General features: G+C 35.6%; 1 protein-coding gene across 6 annotated transcripts; it reads right to left on the bottom strand.

The window, feature by feature from the left end:
- Positions 1–4,211: 4,211 nt before the first annotated feature.
- LOC104907579 (uncharacterized) lies at positions 4,212–17,700 on the bottom strand. 6 transcript variants are annotated; one of them, XM_048642947.2, is made up of 11 exons: positions 17,536–17,700; positions 16,053–16,297; positions 14,731–14,820; positions 14,332–14,627; positions 11,779–11,863; positions 11,384–11,425; positions 11,099–11,267; positions 7,677–7,729; positions 7,377–7,604; positions 6,633–6,679; positions 4,212–4,559 (listed from the first exon to the last, which is right to left on the bottom strand). In XM_048642947.2, the coding sequence occupies exons 4-11, from the start codon at positions 14,589–14,591 to the stop codon at positions 4,505–4,507; spliced, it is 939 nt and encodes a 312-aa protein (XP_048498904.1). In that variant the 5' UTR covers positions 14,592–14,627; positions 14,731–14,820; positions 16,053–16,297; positions 17,536–17,700; the 3' UTR covers positions 4,212–4,504. The 6 variants fall into 6 exon arrangements, with proteins under 6 accessions (XP_048498904.1, XP_048498905.1, XP_048498902.1 ...); XM_048642948.2 differs by lacking the exon at positions 17,536–17,700 and having other exon boundaries at positions 7,446–7,604; positions 16,053–16,695; XM_048642945.2 differs by lacking the exon at positions 17,536–17,700 and having other exon boundaries at positions 16,053–16,691.
- Positions 17,701–17,758: the final 58 nt, after the last annotated feature.

Genomic DNA, 17,758 nt, shown 5'->3' with positions numbered 1-17,758 from the left:
CATATTCTGGCGTAGGAGATTCCCCACACCTAGGCTTCAAAGAGCTTTCGGCAATTCAATTAAGCTCTAAGAGACTGGTCGAAGTGAAATTTTATCCCGATCATTACACCAAAAAATTTTGGCATTGAAGTTTACATATCTTAGCAATGATCCCTTTTGGGATGGGGAAGAAAGACATGTAATATAGTGGGAGATTCGATAGAGAGGCCTTACTAAGAGTGATGCGGCCCCCGACAAATAACATCTTCCCCTTCCGTGTAGCCAATTTTCTATTCATTACATCTAAGACAAGATCCCTATTAAAACGAGAGGAGCATCCACTGATGGGTAAACCGAGGTAGAGGAAGGGAAAAAACCTTATTTTGCATTATAATGAGGCTACTGCAAATTCAAGCCAAGAAGGCTCCAAATTCAAGCCTAAAATTGAGCTTTTGTGAAAATTGACTTGAAAAACCGAAGCAATTTGAAAAAGAATCAAAGTTCTCTTGGCATTCATAAGATACTCCAAGTTTTGAGGGCAAAAAATGATAGTATCATCTGCGTATTGTAAGTGAACGAGCTACATACCACCTTTAGAAATCTCTAGTCCCTTTCAACGCTGCAATGAGAAAGCCTTTTGAATCAAGAGGTTAAGAGTTTAGCCGCAAGGTTGAAAGGAAAGGGGGAGAGAGGGTCTCCCCTTGATGAAGACCCCGCTGAAGTTTCAATGGTGAAGTTGGAAAGCCATTAATGAGAACCCACGGCGAAGCCGACATATCACAAGTTTTAATCCACTTTCACCAACGGGATGGAAAAGCCATTGAAGATAACATCCAATCCAAATAACTCCAAGAAATACAATAAAAAAAGCCTTGTGGAAATCAAGCTTCAAAAGACAACCACTTTTTCTTTCGACTTCTTGCAAGAATTAACCAATTCACTAGCTATAAGTGCTCCATCGTGAATTTGGCGACCCTTGATGAATGATGATTGGAAGGAACTAATGAGATTGTTCATCACCGCTTGCAAATGTCTCACCAAGAGTTTAGTAGCAATTTTACATACGGCCCCAACCATACTTATCGGCCTAATGTCCTTGAAACTTGTAGGGTTGTTGATTTTCGGAATAAGTGCAATGAAAGCATTGTTACTTCCTCGAGGAAGGCGATAAGAAGATCGAAAATCTTCAACAATGTTATAGATATCAACTTTGATCACATCCCATGAACTTTCAATAAACTTGAAACTGAAATCATCCGGGCTCAATGCCTTTTGGGAGTCGTAAGAATCTACAATAGCTTTAATCTCAACGTGTGATAAGGGCGCAATAAGAAAAGAATAGTCCTCTTTAATGAGTTTCTTAAACCCCAAGTTGTCAAAAATAGGGTGCACTGAGTATTCTCCTTGAAGATGCTTTGGAATATGAATCAACTTCAAGTTTTATATCTTCACGTTTATAGTTAGTGACACCATCCATAACAATACTCTCAATTCGTTTTCGTCATCTCCTTATTGAAGCAAGAGTGTGGAAATACTTGGTGTTGCGATCACCTTATTTAATCCATCTTGCCCTAGAAATTTGTGCCCAATACGCTTCACGTCGTCTTAGCCAAGTCCATAGATCCAACCGAACATCCTTCCTTTCCTACAATTCTTTAGCACTTAAAAAACAAGAATTTGAAATTTGATCAAAGTGATTAATCTTACCCTCGAGGAGTTTGATATTTTCATCAATAAAGCCAAACTAACTAATATTCCATTTTTTTTGTCTCTTCTTTGGTGAATCTTAATTTCACTGGAAAAGTTAGATCATTGGATTTATTACAGGCTTCTTTAATTACTTTCATGCAATGGGGACGAAAAGCCAGCAGTTGAGGAAGTGAAATGGTTTAGCGTCCCAATCATTAAGAAGGGAGCAGACGAGAATGCGATAATGGTTTAAGATACTTCTCTTCCGAATAGACATACTCAAAGATGGAAAGATTGATAACCAATCCGGTTGGATCAAAAGGCGGTCCAATTTACTTTTGGACTGGCCACGAAACCAAGTAAAATGACCATTGGTGGCTGAGATCTCGACCATGCCCAAGTTATGGATGAATTGATGAAATTCATTTGTTCCTTGTGAGGACACAATCTGGCTACCTCTATCGGATGGGCTGAGGACTTCATTATGATCTCGAATGATAAGACAAGGGTGATTTTCAGCAAAGCAATAATCTATTATCTCCATCCCACCGCCCTTGCCTCAATCGAGCAAGGATTGTATATATTGATGATAATACAATCAAAATTGTGAGGGATGGTGGAACCAGTGAGACCAACTCAATGTTAGTTTTCCATATACAGATTCGACCTCCAGAATTCCCGATTGACGAGTTGAGAACATAGTTAATATTATCATCTGCCCAGATGGACCTCAAAGTCCTTTTATTAATCCCTTCGAGCGTTGTTTCATGCATAAATACAAAATATGGGTGATGAAAAGTGATGAGTTTATGGAGAGTGTTGCCTTTAATTCTAGCACTAATTCCTCTAATATTCCAAAAATGGCTTTCATTGATTTTGTACTTTGGTGAGATGAGGAAACTGAAGAAATTTGATTCTCTTTGGTTTGATCAAAATTGTGATGACTATATTATGAAGTTTTAAAAGAGGGTCATCACAACTAGTTTTGAGTTCTCAACAAGCTTGCTCGTATCTTCAACTTTATGGAGATGGGAGGGTTGGAGGAGGATGAATTCAATGGTGGAGAGTAGATTGGGGAGGGATGAGGTAGAGATTAGGAAGGAATTGGAATTTCACGACTTATGTTTCGACGAGCAAGTTTTTAATATTTTTCATGGCCTATTTCTTTTCATGGGCAGATTTTAAATGAAGGGAAATGTTGTTTCAAACCCCGAGGGAAACAAAGGCCCATATGAGGTAGAGGTTGAAGAAATCTGATTGGGCCTATAGAGGGAATTGAAACTGTTTGATATGGGAATTGAATAAGTACAGGGGGTGATGTCTTGTGTGGCAAAGGCTCGAAAGGCCCATAAGATTTTGTAGAATGGATTTTGTGAGGCAAAGGCCCATCAGAAGAATCATAATAGGATTTTTGAGGGGAGGTTTAGAAGGAGATGGGGTTTTAGAGAGTGATGTGTCATTGCATGAAGATGCAGGTTCCCCATATTCTCGGAGAGTGAAAGGGCGACATTATCATTATCACTATAAGTATGCGTTAAATAAAGTTGCAATATAAATATATTGAGACTATGTTCAGTTCACCTTATTTTTGCTTATTTCAGATCATATCAGATCAGTTCAGATCAGATCAGTTCAGATCATATCATATCAGATCAGGTAAATTCATATCATATCATTCTTATATTTAAAAACTCATGACTATTATTTACTAGTACATTTGTTCAAAATGATTATTATTATTGTTGTTGTACTTATTAATTATTAATATTGGTAATTATTATTAGTCTCGTTGTTATTATTATAAATGTCATTATTATAATTATTTTAAGTTATTTTGTGGTTATTAAATAATAGAAAATTAAAAACCACGTATTAAGAACATAAGATTGGCGCAAAAATAAGAAATATATAAAATATGATAGTTCAAATTCATGACAACAAAACTACTAAGTTCGGATTACATTTCAAAATAAACTAAGTGCGAGATACAAATTTGAATTCCAAATCTCTCTAGGTATTTGAAGTTGCACGCTATCCATTTCTTTCTTGTGCAAGTCATAGTTGTTTGTTTATCTTATTTTATTTTATATGAAAAAAAAAGAGTTGAGTCTGTCAACTCCTCAAGTGTAAAACATTGTTTTTCAAGGAAAAGTGTGAAACATTTTATAAGTGCTCTTATAAATTAATGACTTGAGTTATATAATTATTTTTACTAATAATTATTATTATGATTATAATTATTGTTCTTATTATAATAATGATAATAATTATTATTATTAATAATAAAAGTTGTAATAGAAATAAAATGATAATAATAGTAATATTATAGATAAGATCTTATAATGTATTGCCTAATAATGAATTACAAAGTAATTATATAATAATAATAATAATAATAATAATAATAATAATAATAATAATAATAATAATAATAATAATAATAATAATAATAATAATAATAATAATAATATATTTTATAAAAGATAAGATCTTACAGATTAAATCAGATAAGTTCAGATCAAATCAGATCAGAAGATTTCAGGTGAACTAAATATAACCTGATTGAATAAAAAGTTCTCGCGTACTTACACGAGATTAATGGCTAGTATTACTATAACAAATAAATTCGAATACTTCGATGAATTAGTTGACACTCAAAAGGTAGTATTAGAATATGGTAAGGGAAAAATAAAGATTACACACAGAAGAATACTAGCCCCCATACTTGTCCGAAGCCTCCAACTTTCTAGAAATCTCAATCAAACAAACCACTAAGATATGACCCTATGAATTACACTTTGAACATAGTACCTACATATGACAGTATCAAGAAAGATTAGGAAAGGGTCGTTCGTAGTTCCCCTCCTACAGTGACAAATATCTCTTCCACCCTGGTAAGAAACATTCTATTAGTTGCACGCAAGATAATCAATAAGAGCAGGATAAAAACTACAATTTGGCCCAGAAGCAACCGAAAAAAGGGAACAGAGAAAGACTGCGAAGCTGCTAAATCCAACCGACCCATAAGCTTAGGAGCTCGCCAGCGACTCCGGCATCCCTGGTAGACGGCAAGCCTCCCTATCCATAATTCTATACTGATCTGTAAGTTCAAAGTGCTTTTTTTTTTCTGTTTTCCAGTCATTTCGGTTGGTAGTACTGAAGTTATTGTAAGTAGTATTAGATATTTCTTCTAGAGTATAATTTTTTCCTTGGAGATTTATAGTAAGGTAGAGGGGAAATTGACCCAATCCTTACTGGGGGAGATAACCTTACAGAGGAGGACGAGGAGTTTATCGCCTAATTTAAAATCGAAGGATCCCAAGGGTGATCTAGCTCTTGTTAGGGATTTAGAAGAGTTAAAAGAAAGAGTTAAAAGCCTTGTTTAGGAGACTATGGCTGCAATTGAGTTGGGTAGAAATGAATTGGCTTTTTGGGACTTGAAGGTGGCTATCAATAAAGAAGTGGCCATACAACTAGACAAAGTAAAGAACTGTCTGAGCAACAGGAGGGAGACAATACATCAATCTGGTCTAGGCAAGAGATTAAGCCAACCGAGGAAATACACTAGGGGAAATTTTGTAAACAGTGGTGGCTGATGGGTGAAACAAGTAGTGTAATAGAAAAATTGCACGATGTCAGTTAGACAAGATTGAAAACACAAGACCAAGGGTCTCAACCCCAATTTGATGGATGTGGATGTCTGTACCAATGAGGGGATGGATATTCATATGTTAATCCTAATGACTTGCATAGGTCAAGACAATGAAGAGGGGATATCCTCAGGGAAAAACAATATTTTGGCACAGCCCATTCAATTGTGTCACCGTAAAAGGTCGGGTTCTAATATGATGACCCCAAGAAGGATTATAGATTAATTTCTCAAGGACGAACGATAACTCATATCAATTACAACACAGGATCAGTTTTGGTAATGCAAGGTGTGCGCAACCAGAAGAAGACATTGAATGAAGATCGTAGAAAGCAAGAAACAATACATGAGAACCCAAATTTGATAGAGGTCCCAGCCATGACAAGAAAGGTTGAAGTGGAAGGAAAGCTCGTGAATCAGAAAGATTACCCTCCACAAAGTTCAATCAGCCCATCAATTTCCCCATCTTATTTAGCAAAAAGAATACAGAGGTCCAAGTCCAAGTCCAAGCAGAAGCAATGGTCCAAGATATTCTAGGTCTTAAATCCTCCAAGCATTAAGAGGTGTTTTAGGTCTACTAAACGACATAATTGTTTCCACCAAGCCCTTGAAGAAACCTAGAACAGACATGTCTTCTATTAAGGCCAATGTGAAGTCCCGTCTTCCATTCAGCAAAGTATTCACTCCAACAAAGCAAAAGAGTATTCTCCTTCAAGGAAAGAATTCTCCCCCGTCAATCCCTGATTCTAAGTTGTAGTAAAGGCCTCAAGTTGGTCACAAAAGAAAATGTGATCCTCCCCCTTGTCAGTTTGGTCTGAGTCCCCTCACAGAAGGGTTCTTCTAGTGTTCCAAATTATGTTTATTTTGATGTAAGTCAATTTTCATGTGAACCAATGCTAGTGCCTATTGTTTTGACCGTGGTTTGTAGGAAGGTGGACAGTTGGCTGGGCGGTGGACAGGCACCACGGTGGACAGGAAAGATATTATTTTTAAAAAAATTAAATTTCCATTTTCTTTTAATTAATTACAACAGTTGTTTAACGAATTTCTGGATATAATGCCCACAGAACTATATCTAACTATAACAAAGGGTTACTTTAGAAAATCAAAACAGCTTTTTCCATGTACAAGATTTCCTTCTTTATTTGAAATAATGTACCCTTAATCATATAGCAAAAAAAGGGGAGTTGCCTGGGTCAACACCCCCCTACCCCACTATACATGTCCTCAACTGGAAGAAGAATAATCTTGATGGTAAAGTTTTGGTTTTACTTCCGCCCATTCTTTCTAAATCTATTGTAATACTATAATTTACCTCGATGAATCTATATTGACCTCTGCAAGCCACGTTGTGAGATACACCTGTCACACCATCAAGATTAACGTTAGAAGCAATCCATGAAGTATGAGGGGGGGGGGGGGGAGAGAGTTAGGGAAAGAAAAGTTGACCATCACATTTTTACTTTCAACACCAAATCTCCTTGAGCTCAGTGCTCGCAGTGGCAAGCAAAGGAAAAAATTTACACCAGAAATATACCAATGGTTGTCATGGGTAGTATGATGTTATTTGTTACATTCAACAGCTTTTGCTTAGAATTTGTTGCATTAGGTGGCAGACATGTGGTTCCCGAATCAAAATAGAGTACTATATGGTAAATAAAATATTACATAACAGAATTAGTGTAAAATCTCTAGTAAGGTGATGATGTGTATATATCCCGTATCCAAATAGTGCATGGGTAAATCATAAGGTGCAAATGAGAGTATGGATTAATCAACCACATCAGAAAATGATGCAGCAACAATCACGAGGATGGTCTTGATGGATACAATCACAGAAGTAATTCAACCACAGGGGAAGATGCATGAGAGAATTGCTTAGATAGGATCAGTCATGGTAAACTGATGTTTCAGACTACAGCAGTACAGCTACAAACATAAAGGCTCAGGCTTACAGAAAACAAATGGTACCATGCCTAACAGGTTAGCACCTTTGAAAACTAAGCAGAGTTGATCGTCACGAAGATTGTTATAGACATCAAAATTGATACGACCATACCTGTAAAACGCTGTGGTCTGGATTTTTCTCAGACCTCATATAAGAAGTTTCCGATTTCCAACCACTTACTTTGGGAAGAAATGGCTCATCGGTATCTTTCGAGTACAAGTTGCACATGCTCAAGTCCTCAGCTTCTCCATGATAAAGTTCATCAGCCCAAGAAAACTGATTGAATTCTTGTTCTGTTTCTAAACAGATGTTGGCAAGCAGCTCAACTACAAGCAAACGCTGCTGAAAAAAGTTAGAATGTTGAAGGAACAACTCTTGAACATGTGCAATGTTATATTATCTGCTAGTTACCTTTAAAAGAAGTTCTTGTTTGAACATTTGGACAAGCTCTGCAGCAAAACTCTCTACAAAAGTATTAAACTTATCAGGATATGACAAGATTAAAAGAGATGGAACAACATCATAGTCGAAAAGCATGTACATGTCGTCCCATATTGGCAGTCAAAATTATGAAAGGCAACCATGACAAGTTCATTTAGAAAAAACGGGAGCTGCATCTGCATTATGTAGAGTTATAAGAGAATTGAAAACATTAACATACAATGTTTAAGGGCATAATGTATAGATCTAGTGAACTCATATACTGCTAGTGTGACAGTCAGCAGCGATAGTCAATTTTTTGTGAAACCTCAATATCTAGTTGAGTAAAAGCACAGAGTAACATGACTATCTCTCTGAATACCACTGAGGTCATGGAATTGGATTGTGCAGAAGGAACAAAAGCTGATATGAGTTATTTTCTAATCCACAAACTCAATTAAACGCATGTAGCCATTGGTGAAGCCATGAAGGATCAAACTATGACATATTAAAGGCAGTAGTGTCATATCGTTTAGACATGAAAATAATTCACCTGAAAAGTACACCAAATTTTCTGAGGTGTAAACAAGGTACATTAGACATTCATATCGTGTTTGTCTTAAATACCCCCTCTTTATAAGCCCCACTATATTCAAATGTCAGATATGGAGTTTACAGTTTATGGCAACAATAATGGGAATATAGATAAGCAAAGGTGAGCTATTTCCCTTCGTTCTTTTTATTTTTCTAGATAATACGGAGAGTTGGGCACTGTTTTCTATCTTGGACATTACAAACTAGAATAGTGAATATCCTCTCATGCGAGGGTAAAAGTAAGTGAAGTAATATTTGCTTAAAATATTGGCTAAAGGAGTTGAACACTCAGCCAGAGTCATTGGGCTATTGCCATTGATATTTGATACCATAGCAAGAAACCAACTTTCACAAATCCGTGGAAGATTACTGAAATGGTTGACTCCATTGCCTGAAATCAATTAAAGAGTACAAAAGATGATGAACTAATGATACATAACACAGGGAGTTGCATAGGAGTATAGCTATAATAGCTCTAACATAAGCTGAAATGTGATTGATTAGAGCAATTCTTAATTATTAGATGCTAGCCCACTAATATCTTATACCATATTAAATACCAGCTTGCACAGGACCATGGATGAGTACTCAAGTGGTTGACTCCTTGGCCTAAGATCAATTAGAGTAAAAACAATGAAAAACTATTGATACATAAAACTGGAAGTTGCATAGGCAATAACAGCCCCATTATTTGCTAAAAATGTGATTGACTAGAGCAATTCTTAACCATTAGACAATTAGAAGACACATTTATAAGCCAATGTGCTCATAGAAATAAAGTTATAATATTTTAATAAATCACCGATTTTTATAGGATGATAATGAGAACACAAATTCGTATATGTGATGCATTACAAAATTAAATCGTAATGTGACGCGGGCTATTGACATGCATAATTGGGGTAACTTATACGCATATATAGGAGTTACTTATCAGAATTACTGAGGTCATAATGGTATCATTCTTGATGCATATAAGTTCATCATTCATGCATATATGGGCCTTCATGATCACGGAATTAAAACTCTCCCATTCCTTATGTTCTATAACATATTTTGGATTTGCCGTTCCCCGAAATTCCGATAGGGAACGCCATACTTCTCGCCGCGTTGTCCATTCTGTAATGAGAACCCGCCGCGTCATAACTTTTTTCATCCCCATACCCGTTACATTCGTTCTTTTCGAACATTGGCCAAAAATATTTTATGAACTATTTGTATAGCTGACGAACATGATATTGTGATAGATTTGATTATATTATGTTGTAACAATGCTTCATATGCTAAACTCATATAAGGTTAGAACATATTAATATGAATTATTTGACAAAAATGATGCCATGTTGGCCGCGATTCATTCCATTCATCCGTTACACACCGCTTTCGCAATAACACAAATGTTACCGTGATCACGACCGCATTTGCGAGATTTTTCCTTGTTCATAATACTGCACCATCTTATGAGAGTGCAACACGTCATACAAAAGACACGACTCATATTGGTGTTCTTGTAACATTCTGTCTATGAAGGAGAATCACTAGAAGCGTAAAAATAAACATCTATATGAAAAAGTCGATTCATTAAAATCTCCGATATGTCCTTCCAACAGTCCATCTATGAAGAAGAATCACAAGAAAGTAAACAAGTTGTAAGAAAAAGTTGATCCATCAAAAAAGACATAATCTCCTCTCATGCATCACATTTTCTTTAACAAATGAACTATTAGGATGGCTAAGCAACATATCTGACTCCACCACCTAACCTACCGGCAATAATGTAGATGGCCAACCCTTAATTGTTTAGTGGGAGACATGACCATGGTGTCTTTTTGACAAATATTCCCATAACTTCAAATATAGAAAAATAAACTATAATCATGCTATAAATCACCTTAGCCCACATATACCAAGGACTTACAACTTACCTGAGAAAGGACAAGGGAAAGAAGGGAAATGTTAATGCTTGTGTGACGTAGGTAGTGGGGTGTTTTGAAGTACTAGAAGGGGTGTTGTAGTAAGAGAGAAAATCATGGAGAAAAGTAATAAGGGGTAATTTGGTTTATAACGGGAAAAAGAAAAGGGTTTAAGAAAGGGAAAGAAGGAGAATGGAAACATAAAAACCCTCAGATTTATAATGTTGTTTGTTTCAACATATCTAAGCAGAACCCTAAAATTTCACCACCACCACCATCTTATATCTTTACAACCACCACCACCACCACCACCCCCCCTTCCTTTCAACCTCCATTTCCCTCGTTGGCTGCCTCCCCCCTTCCAGCCACCACCCACTTAACCCCTTGTTTGGTGGTGATGGTTGTCTCGGTGGGTGATATGGGTGATTTGGGGTGGGAGGTTTCTCGGTGGTTGGTAAATGATTTCTAAGGGTGGTGATGGATTTTGGGGTGAAGGTGGTGTAGCTATTATATATTTACCAAACTTTACCATGGCGACAACTATCAAGAACTAAGCTATTTTTATAATTAATACTCCCTCCGTCCCAAAATATAGTTCTCATTTCTATTTTGGGAGTCAAATTTTAAAAACTTTGACCAAATATTCTTACTAATGTGTACAAAAAAAAACATATTCATGAGGGATCTTGTTAGATTCGTCTCAATGTATAAATTCGTAATATCAACTTTTTATATTTTTTACTAATAAGAAATAGAAGATATCATAGGTCAAAGGTACGTCTTGGAGACTGTGCAAAATAAAATGGGAACTATATTTTGGGACGGGGGGGAGTAGTAATTAACACATTGAGTTGTTAACATTCAAATTTAAAACTCGCATAGCAGAATTAACGATTATCAACATACCAAATGCAGAGATGGAGAAATATGTGAAAACTGGAGCCCCTCCACCATCTCCAGTATCATCACCATTCTCTGAACTTTTTGAAAACTGTATAAAGGGGCTGCCACCAGTTGCTTTCAAGAAGCATCTCATTGATTTGCTTGAATTTTCCATACCAACAACAGCAGTAACCTGCAAATTATGTCATCCAACAATAACTGTTAATTTCCAGACATTAATAGCATTCATAGCATTTCGGTTGACATATGCTCTCTTGAAATTTTGACATGTCAGTCTCAAAAACATACCATAGCCTTGTAGGAAGATAAAAGTTGGTTGCGTTCAAACTCCTGATATAAGATTCGTCAAGAAGTTAGAAATACATCAAATAAAATAGTAATGATGTTTTATTTTAAAACGAGCCATTGCTCACATTTTTCTTTCGTGCATATAGCTTAGTAACAGGACACAAGTAAAAGTCCCACTGTAAATGTTGTTCACTTTTTATTCCTGACTTGATTGTCAGTTACGATAACTAGTAATTACCCAAAAATATCTCAAGCCAAATTACCAAAGTAACATTGCGAAATTCTCACTAGAGAAGTTCCACTTATCAGCAAGAAAAATCCTTCTATTTCAATATTGCAAAAACCAAATTAGCTAAAAAATGAAAGCAAGAATAAATAAGACTCATCCTACTAACCAGCTGCTTAAGCAATTTGGAACAAGCCTTTTTTCGTATATTGGGCATATCACTTAGAACACCCAAATCCATAGCATCCATATATCTGCATAAAAACAGAAATTTAATCAACAATAGAAATAAAAGAAAAGGAAAAAGGCACACTTCCACAAGCAAACATTACGTAAAGCAAAATTTCAATCAAGTACCTTGTAAAATAAAGTTTCATGTGAGCCAATGCTGAAATTTAGTCTTATACATAGATAAGAGATGTGTCCAGATACATTTCTCCAGAAGATATATTCACATAAAAAAATTCACCACATTCCCTATTGGCAAGGATGATGTCTTTCCATCAAGATAAACTCATAAATCATCATTTTATCAGCTGCAACTCCAACTATATGCAAGCCATTTTTCCTTCACTAGATCAGTAATAAAAATCATAGAATAAGCCCAACAAGCTATACAGCTTCGGTTACCTTCTTCCAAACGAATTCACTGATTTTTGTATCAATGGAAGTGAAAATTGAAGGGAGCTTACAGCCCCAAGACTGCCTCAACAGAATGATGTGGCACAGCGGAAAATTTGAACCGCAGAAGAAATGGCTCGAAGCATATTGGAATCAAAAGGTCTTCCAAATGAATTTTGGGGATCAGTGGTTGCTACATCTGTTTACCTTTTGAGCATCTCTCCTACATAGGCTGTCATGAATCAGACACCATATCAAGCATGGACGTGCAAGAAGCCAGTGGTAAGCCACTTAAAAAAAAAAAAATTGGGTGTACTTCTCGTGCTCAGCTTGCCTAAAAATGTATGAAGAGCATTTTTGTTGGCTATAATTCCAAAAAAGAAGTTTTATAACCCGAGAGTTGCAAAGTCAATATTGGCAGGGATATCAAGTTTAATGAAAAAGAGAAGTGGGATGCAAAAAGAACCAGAAGCAGCTCCTCAAGTTTCTCCAGATGATGGCAGAAGTCCAGTGATACAAGAACATATAGCTCCTGCAACTTCCAGTGCAACGATAATGCTCCGGCAACTATCTGCACCATGTCAAATTCTGCCTCTCCAGATAGCAGCAGATCAAAAAAACTTGATAACAACTCTGCATATGACCAAACTTTAAAGAAGGTTTGGTCAATCTCTGAGAGTTATGAAACTTGTAGTTTTGCTTTATATGTTGCTGACCTTAATATTATAAAGATGCCGAAGAGTGTGACATATGGCATAATGCAATGAGCGAAGAGATGAAGATGGTACTGGAAAGGTAAATGAAAGGTTCTTTAGACTTTAGAGGTATGGCTGATTGTTTGAACTACCTATCTAATACACCGGATATAGCCTACTCGATGAGCTTATTTTAAAATTTATGCAGGGTCCTAGTTCGCATCATCTGGGGGGTGCAAAGACAATTATGCAGCTGCAACTGTTGATGATAGAATTCGGTCTAATGTATTGATATTGTTAAGAGTACACTGACAGTGATTGGGTTGGTACTTTGGATGATCATGAACGCACTTCTGGTTATGTTTTCTCCCTTGGCTCAGGTGTTACTTCTCATAGTTCGAGGAGGCAAGAGATTGTGGCTTTGTCGTCCTCCGAAGCTGAGTATGTTGTTGTACAGCAGCTTGCCAGGCGGTTTGGCTAAGAAGACTACTAGCTGACTTTGGTGAAGTTCAAGAAGGTGAAACAAACATTCTGTGACAACAGGTCTGCTACTTCTACGGCAATTAAAAAATACCCACCCAGCTTTACAAAGCTGAACAAAGCATATTGATATATGGCATCACTTTGTCCAAAGTTTGGTTTCTGAAGAAAAGATCAAGCTGATTAGCTGAAGTACTGTCACACTAATGATCAAGCTGCAGACATACTTCAGTAAGTCGCTTTTCGAAGCTAAGCATGACAAATTCTGGCTGCGTTTAGAGCATTGATGCAAGGGAGGTGATAATTGGTGCTTCTAGAGTGGTTAGTTTATCTTCCTAGACCACTAGGCCAGTTGGTGACTTGCTTAGTTAGTAAAATTTTCATTTGATTCTTGTTTCTAGTGGTAAACAGAGTGGGACACTATTACTACTTTGGTTAGTAATTCCTACGCTCATTTATGTCAGCCTTTATAAAAGGCAACTGACGTCAATTAAGAGTTAAGATAAACTGCAAAAAGGCAGAAGAATTTGTATGTATATTCTTTATTGAGATACCCCCAAAGATAGACATCTACGAGGTTGTCACACTCCCAATTTCAAATAATAGCAAACTTTTTTTAACCAATTAAAAGAAACTACATTATCAGGTATGTAAAATTGGCATTATATGTTCTTAAGATGTTTAGATGTGTGCAAATACAATATTATTCATTTCAATGGATTTAGCCATTTTAGTTCATAGAAACTAATCTTATGCTAAACTAGCAAATTTCACGAATGTCATGAAGAAATTAGTGCTATTTACGAAACATCATTTCTATCAGATTATCGAATTCATCCATTACTTTAGCAAAAGAAATGACCACAATTTGACAATGAACAACAAAATTCTGAGAAAGGTATTAAGAGGTGGAGAAATAAGAATACCTGTAAGAAAGGTAAGAATTAACGAGAGACGTAGCATGGGTCCGACCAGAAGTAGAAGAAGGATACCATTGATGTCTGAGGGAAGATAATTTGGACCATTGATTTCGTAGATTTCTTTGAGCCTGGGGCCTCCAAAGTCTGAGCATTGGAGAATGTTCTGAGAATTTTGGTGCTTGAGGTTGAAAACATGAATAAGCGTACATGGGGATGGAGATGGAGGAAGAAGAGAGAGAAGGTGACACCAAATCATTTGCTTCCATCTCTGACAGCTTCACTCCCTCTGTTTCTAGTAGGGTCTAGAGAAGTTCAAGAGGACAAGAAAACTCATGACGGATGATTGTACACCAAGCATAATCAAACCTGAGAAGGGAGTAAAGAGAAAACCCAAATCTTAGTTACCTGGTTGTTGTGCAATGTAATTCTCAAACACCAATAACTTCTTACTAAAGACTGGGCATTCGCAACAAGAAGTTGTTTATGAAATTGAACCTGCAACAAGACCTTGGTCAAAGAAATACGAACTATGTCCACATCACCAACTTTGTTTACAGGCATAGATTATTCTAACTGCAATTCTTCAAAAGCTTACATTCATATCAACATAGAGCTACCAGGTACATATATAAAAAGAACTCAGTTTTCAAAAGTCAAAGATGAAATTCTGATGCCAAAAATAAGAAATATTGCAAGTATAATATGGACATCTTCCATATGGTTCCAACAGCAATATTATCAATAGTTCTTGATGTACTAGCCATCCGTGACTAGTATATATGGACAGAACTAAAATGTGCCAACAAATTGAAAAAAAAAAGCCACAAAGTGCATATTGAATGCACTCACTACTGGTTACAAACGATTGGTCAGCAGGATAAATTTGACAAACTGTAAAGCAAGAACCAAACCCTCACCACCTCTAGGAAACAACTTATATAATGTGTATGCAAATTTAAATTTCTAGTATGCGATTTCCTAATCAGAACCCTCAGCAAAATCAGTTCACAAAAATTACCTACATCACAAGCAAGGAACAAATATTTAAAAATGGTTTATCTCACTCATTACTCATATTTGTTATCAAGACAAAGATCGAGAATCATATTCTCCACAAAAGTTAGCCAATTTCAAACATCTTCTCTCCAATTTATAAAACCACTGGAAAGCAAAAAAAATCACTTGCTAGCTTCCCTAAATTGTATCTCTTTTTAATTCCTTAAAGTCAAAGAAAACCAGTTAGCTTTAGGAGGATATCAACAAGACAACAACTAGCCTAGCCATCAATAGAAAAACCCAGGCTAGTCCCTGAGCCAGGGGCAGCCGCCCAGGGCCAAAGGATAACATGTCATCCATTCCATATTTCCACTCACAAAAATTCATTTTATGAAACAAACAAGAATAAATCAATAATCGCTTAAAAATATGCGCATGTACAAATTGTAACATGAAAGTTAATATCATTTGATTCAACGAAATAAACATGAATTAAGAAGTTATGCCAAAAATTCGAAGCATAAGTTTAGAACATGTAAACTATCCCTAAAAACATGAGATAAGAAAAAAGAAGTTGAATTCATGAAACAAAGAATAACAATCTAAACAATTGCATAAAATCGCATGAAGTAGATCTTAAAAATCACAAAAATTGAAATATCACATCGCAACAACAGATCGCCTAAACAAGCAGATTCGTCTGAGGGGAGAAGAGAAGGAAGAAAAAGAACCTGGAACAAGGTTTGAAGATCAATTCGAGCGCCAATATTCCGTAAGAGCGAGGAAGGGTGTTGATTGCCGTTTAGGGTATCTCTATTATCTGGGGTAAAATAAGGGTTCCAATATTTTGGTGTCCCCCCCTAGTTAATTGACGTAAAATGTTCCAACATAACACTCTTCTCCATCATCTTTCTCTTTCCAACCTTCAATTAACTGTAAATCCTCAATTCTTCCTCTGCAGATCTTACTCAGTTAACTGTACATTTTATAAATTAATCTTTAGAACCAAAAAAACCAACAAAACACGATAGAAACAATATCTTCTTCCCCTCTCTAATCCATAACATTCCTCCTCTTACATAATTTTCTTGCTCTTCTTTTAGCTATGCATATAAGACACATTGATTAAGAAACTCTTGGTAAAAATTAATCAGGTAATTCCATTGATTTAATTTTTGGTACAGGTAACTCTTCCTCCTCTGACCTCTAACATTGTTTGTTTGTAATTTTGTATGATTTTATCAAGGAAACAAGGAGAACGAGGACAACATTGACAAACATGGTAAACAACCAATAAAAAGTTAGGGATTTAGAGGGACTTTTATCAAGAACAACAAAAAACACATATATCAGGTATTTGTTTAGTGATATTAAATTGTAATTAAATAGTTTGTTTGAGTTAGCTCAAAACCAAAAAGTAATAGTATTTATAAACGTTGTTTACCAGCCATATAATTAATTTATTTATTTTTGACTTTATCAACATTAATTGAGTATAACAAAATTCAATTTGTATATTTAACCACAAACCATATTGAACCATTAGTATTCTATACTCCTAGTGTTACGTAATAATCTAAACACTTTCTTTTCGTTTATCCAACATTATTTTAAACACGTCATTATATGGTACATCTGACTTTTATTATATTGGTTTTCTAACACTAATTAGTTATTAGGTCCGGGTTATGTTCGGGTAAGAAAAAATTTCATTTATTAATATAATATTTTATGATAATAATACTAAATACAACTTAGTCGAGTGGTTAGGACTTTAGTATTTGTATCAAAACCTATATTACGCCCTAGAGCATCGCGTGACACAGTTTCTTGTTTATACAGGCCTTTTCATATATTAGTATAAATTCCTTTTCATGTACTCCACAACAAGGTCAAGAAGATTGACTTTATCAACATCATCCACAACAATGTCAATATCATCACCCACATACTGAAACCTAAGCACTATTTTTTCAGCCATCTGGTAAACCAATCAAACACAAAACAAATACAACATCACAATTTACATAAAGCATGATGTAAGTATAATGTCACAATTTCAAACATTACTCAACAAAAATTACCCCAACATAATAACATGCAATGACAATCAAATAAAAACCATTTAAACAGAGTATAAAAGATTACACATAATTCATGTTAATTACCCCAAAATATCTGAGTAAAAACTTCAAAAATGATTAAAGATCATACCTTTTCCACACTTATGAAGAGAGAAACCTTAGATTTTGAGAAATTCAAACTCCAACAACGCAAATCAACTGTTGTAGTACATGAAAAACCACTTCCAATTATGCGAAATTAATCCAAGATTTTTTTGTGAGAGTTCGAAGTTCAATCCAATCCTGCACATTTAATCTCCTTCCGCCATTAGAAGGCCATTAGATTTTTTTTTTTTTTTGAATATATCTTGAAT

This window comes from Beta vulgaris, chromosome 4 (assembly GCF_026745355.1).
Source record: "Beta vulgaris subsp. vulgaris cultivar EL10 chromosome 4, EL10.2, whole genome shotgun sequence".
Classification (NCBI taxonomy): domain Eukaryota; kingdom Viridiplantae; phylum Streptophyta; class Magnoliopsida; order Caryophyllales; family Amaranthaceae; genus Beta; species Beta vulgaris.
This window is presented reverse-complemented; position numbering and strand designations above follow the sequence as displayed.

Coding starts and splice junctions, on each gene's coding strand:
- LOC104907579 (XM_048642947.2), bottom strand. CDS start 14,591: ATGGAAGCAAATGATTTGGTGTCACCTTCTCTCTCTTCTTCCTCCATC. Junction 11,268..11,383: donor TATCTTCCTACAAGGCTATG/GTATGTTTTTGA, acceptor CATAATTTGCAG/GTTACTGCTGTTGTTGGTAT. Junction 7,605..7,676: donor AACAAGAACTTCTTTTAAAG/GTAACTAGCAGA, acceptor TTTTTTCAGCAG/CGTTTGCTTGTAGTTGAGCT.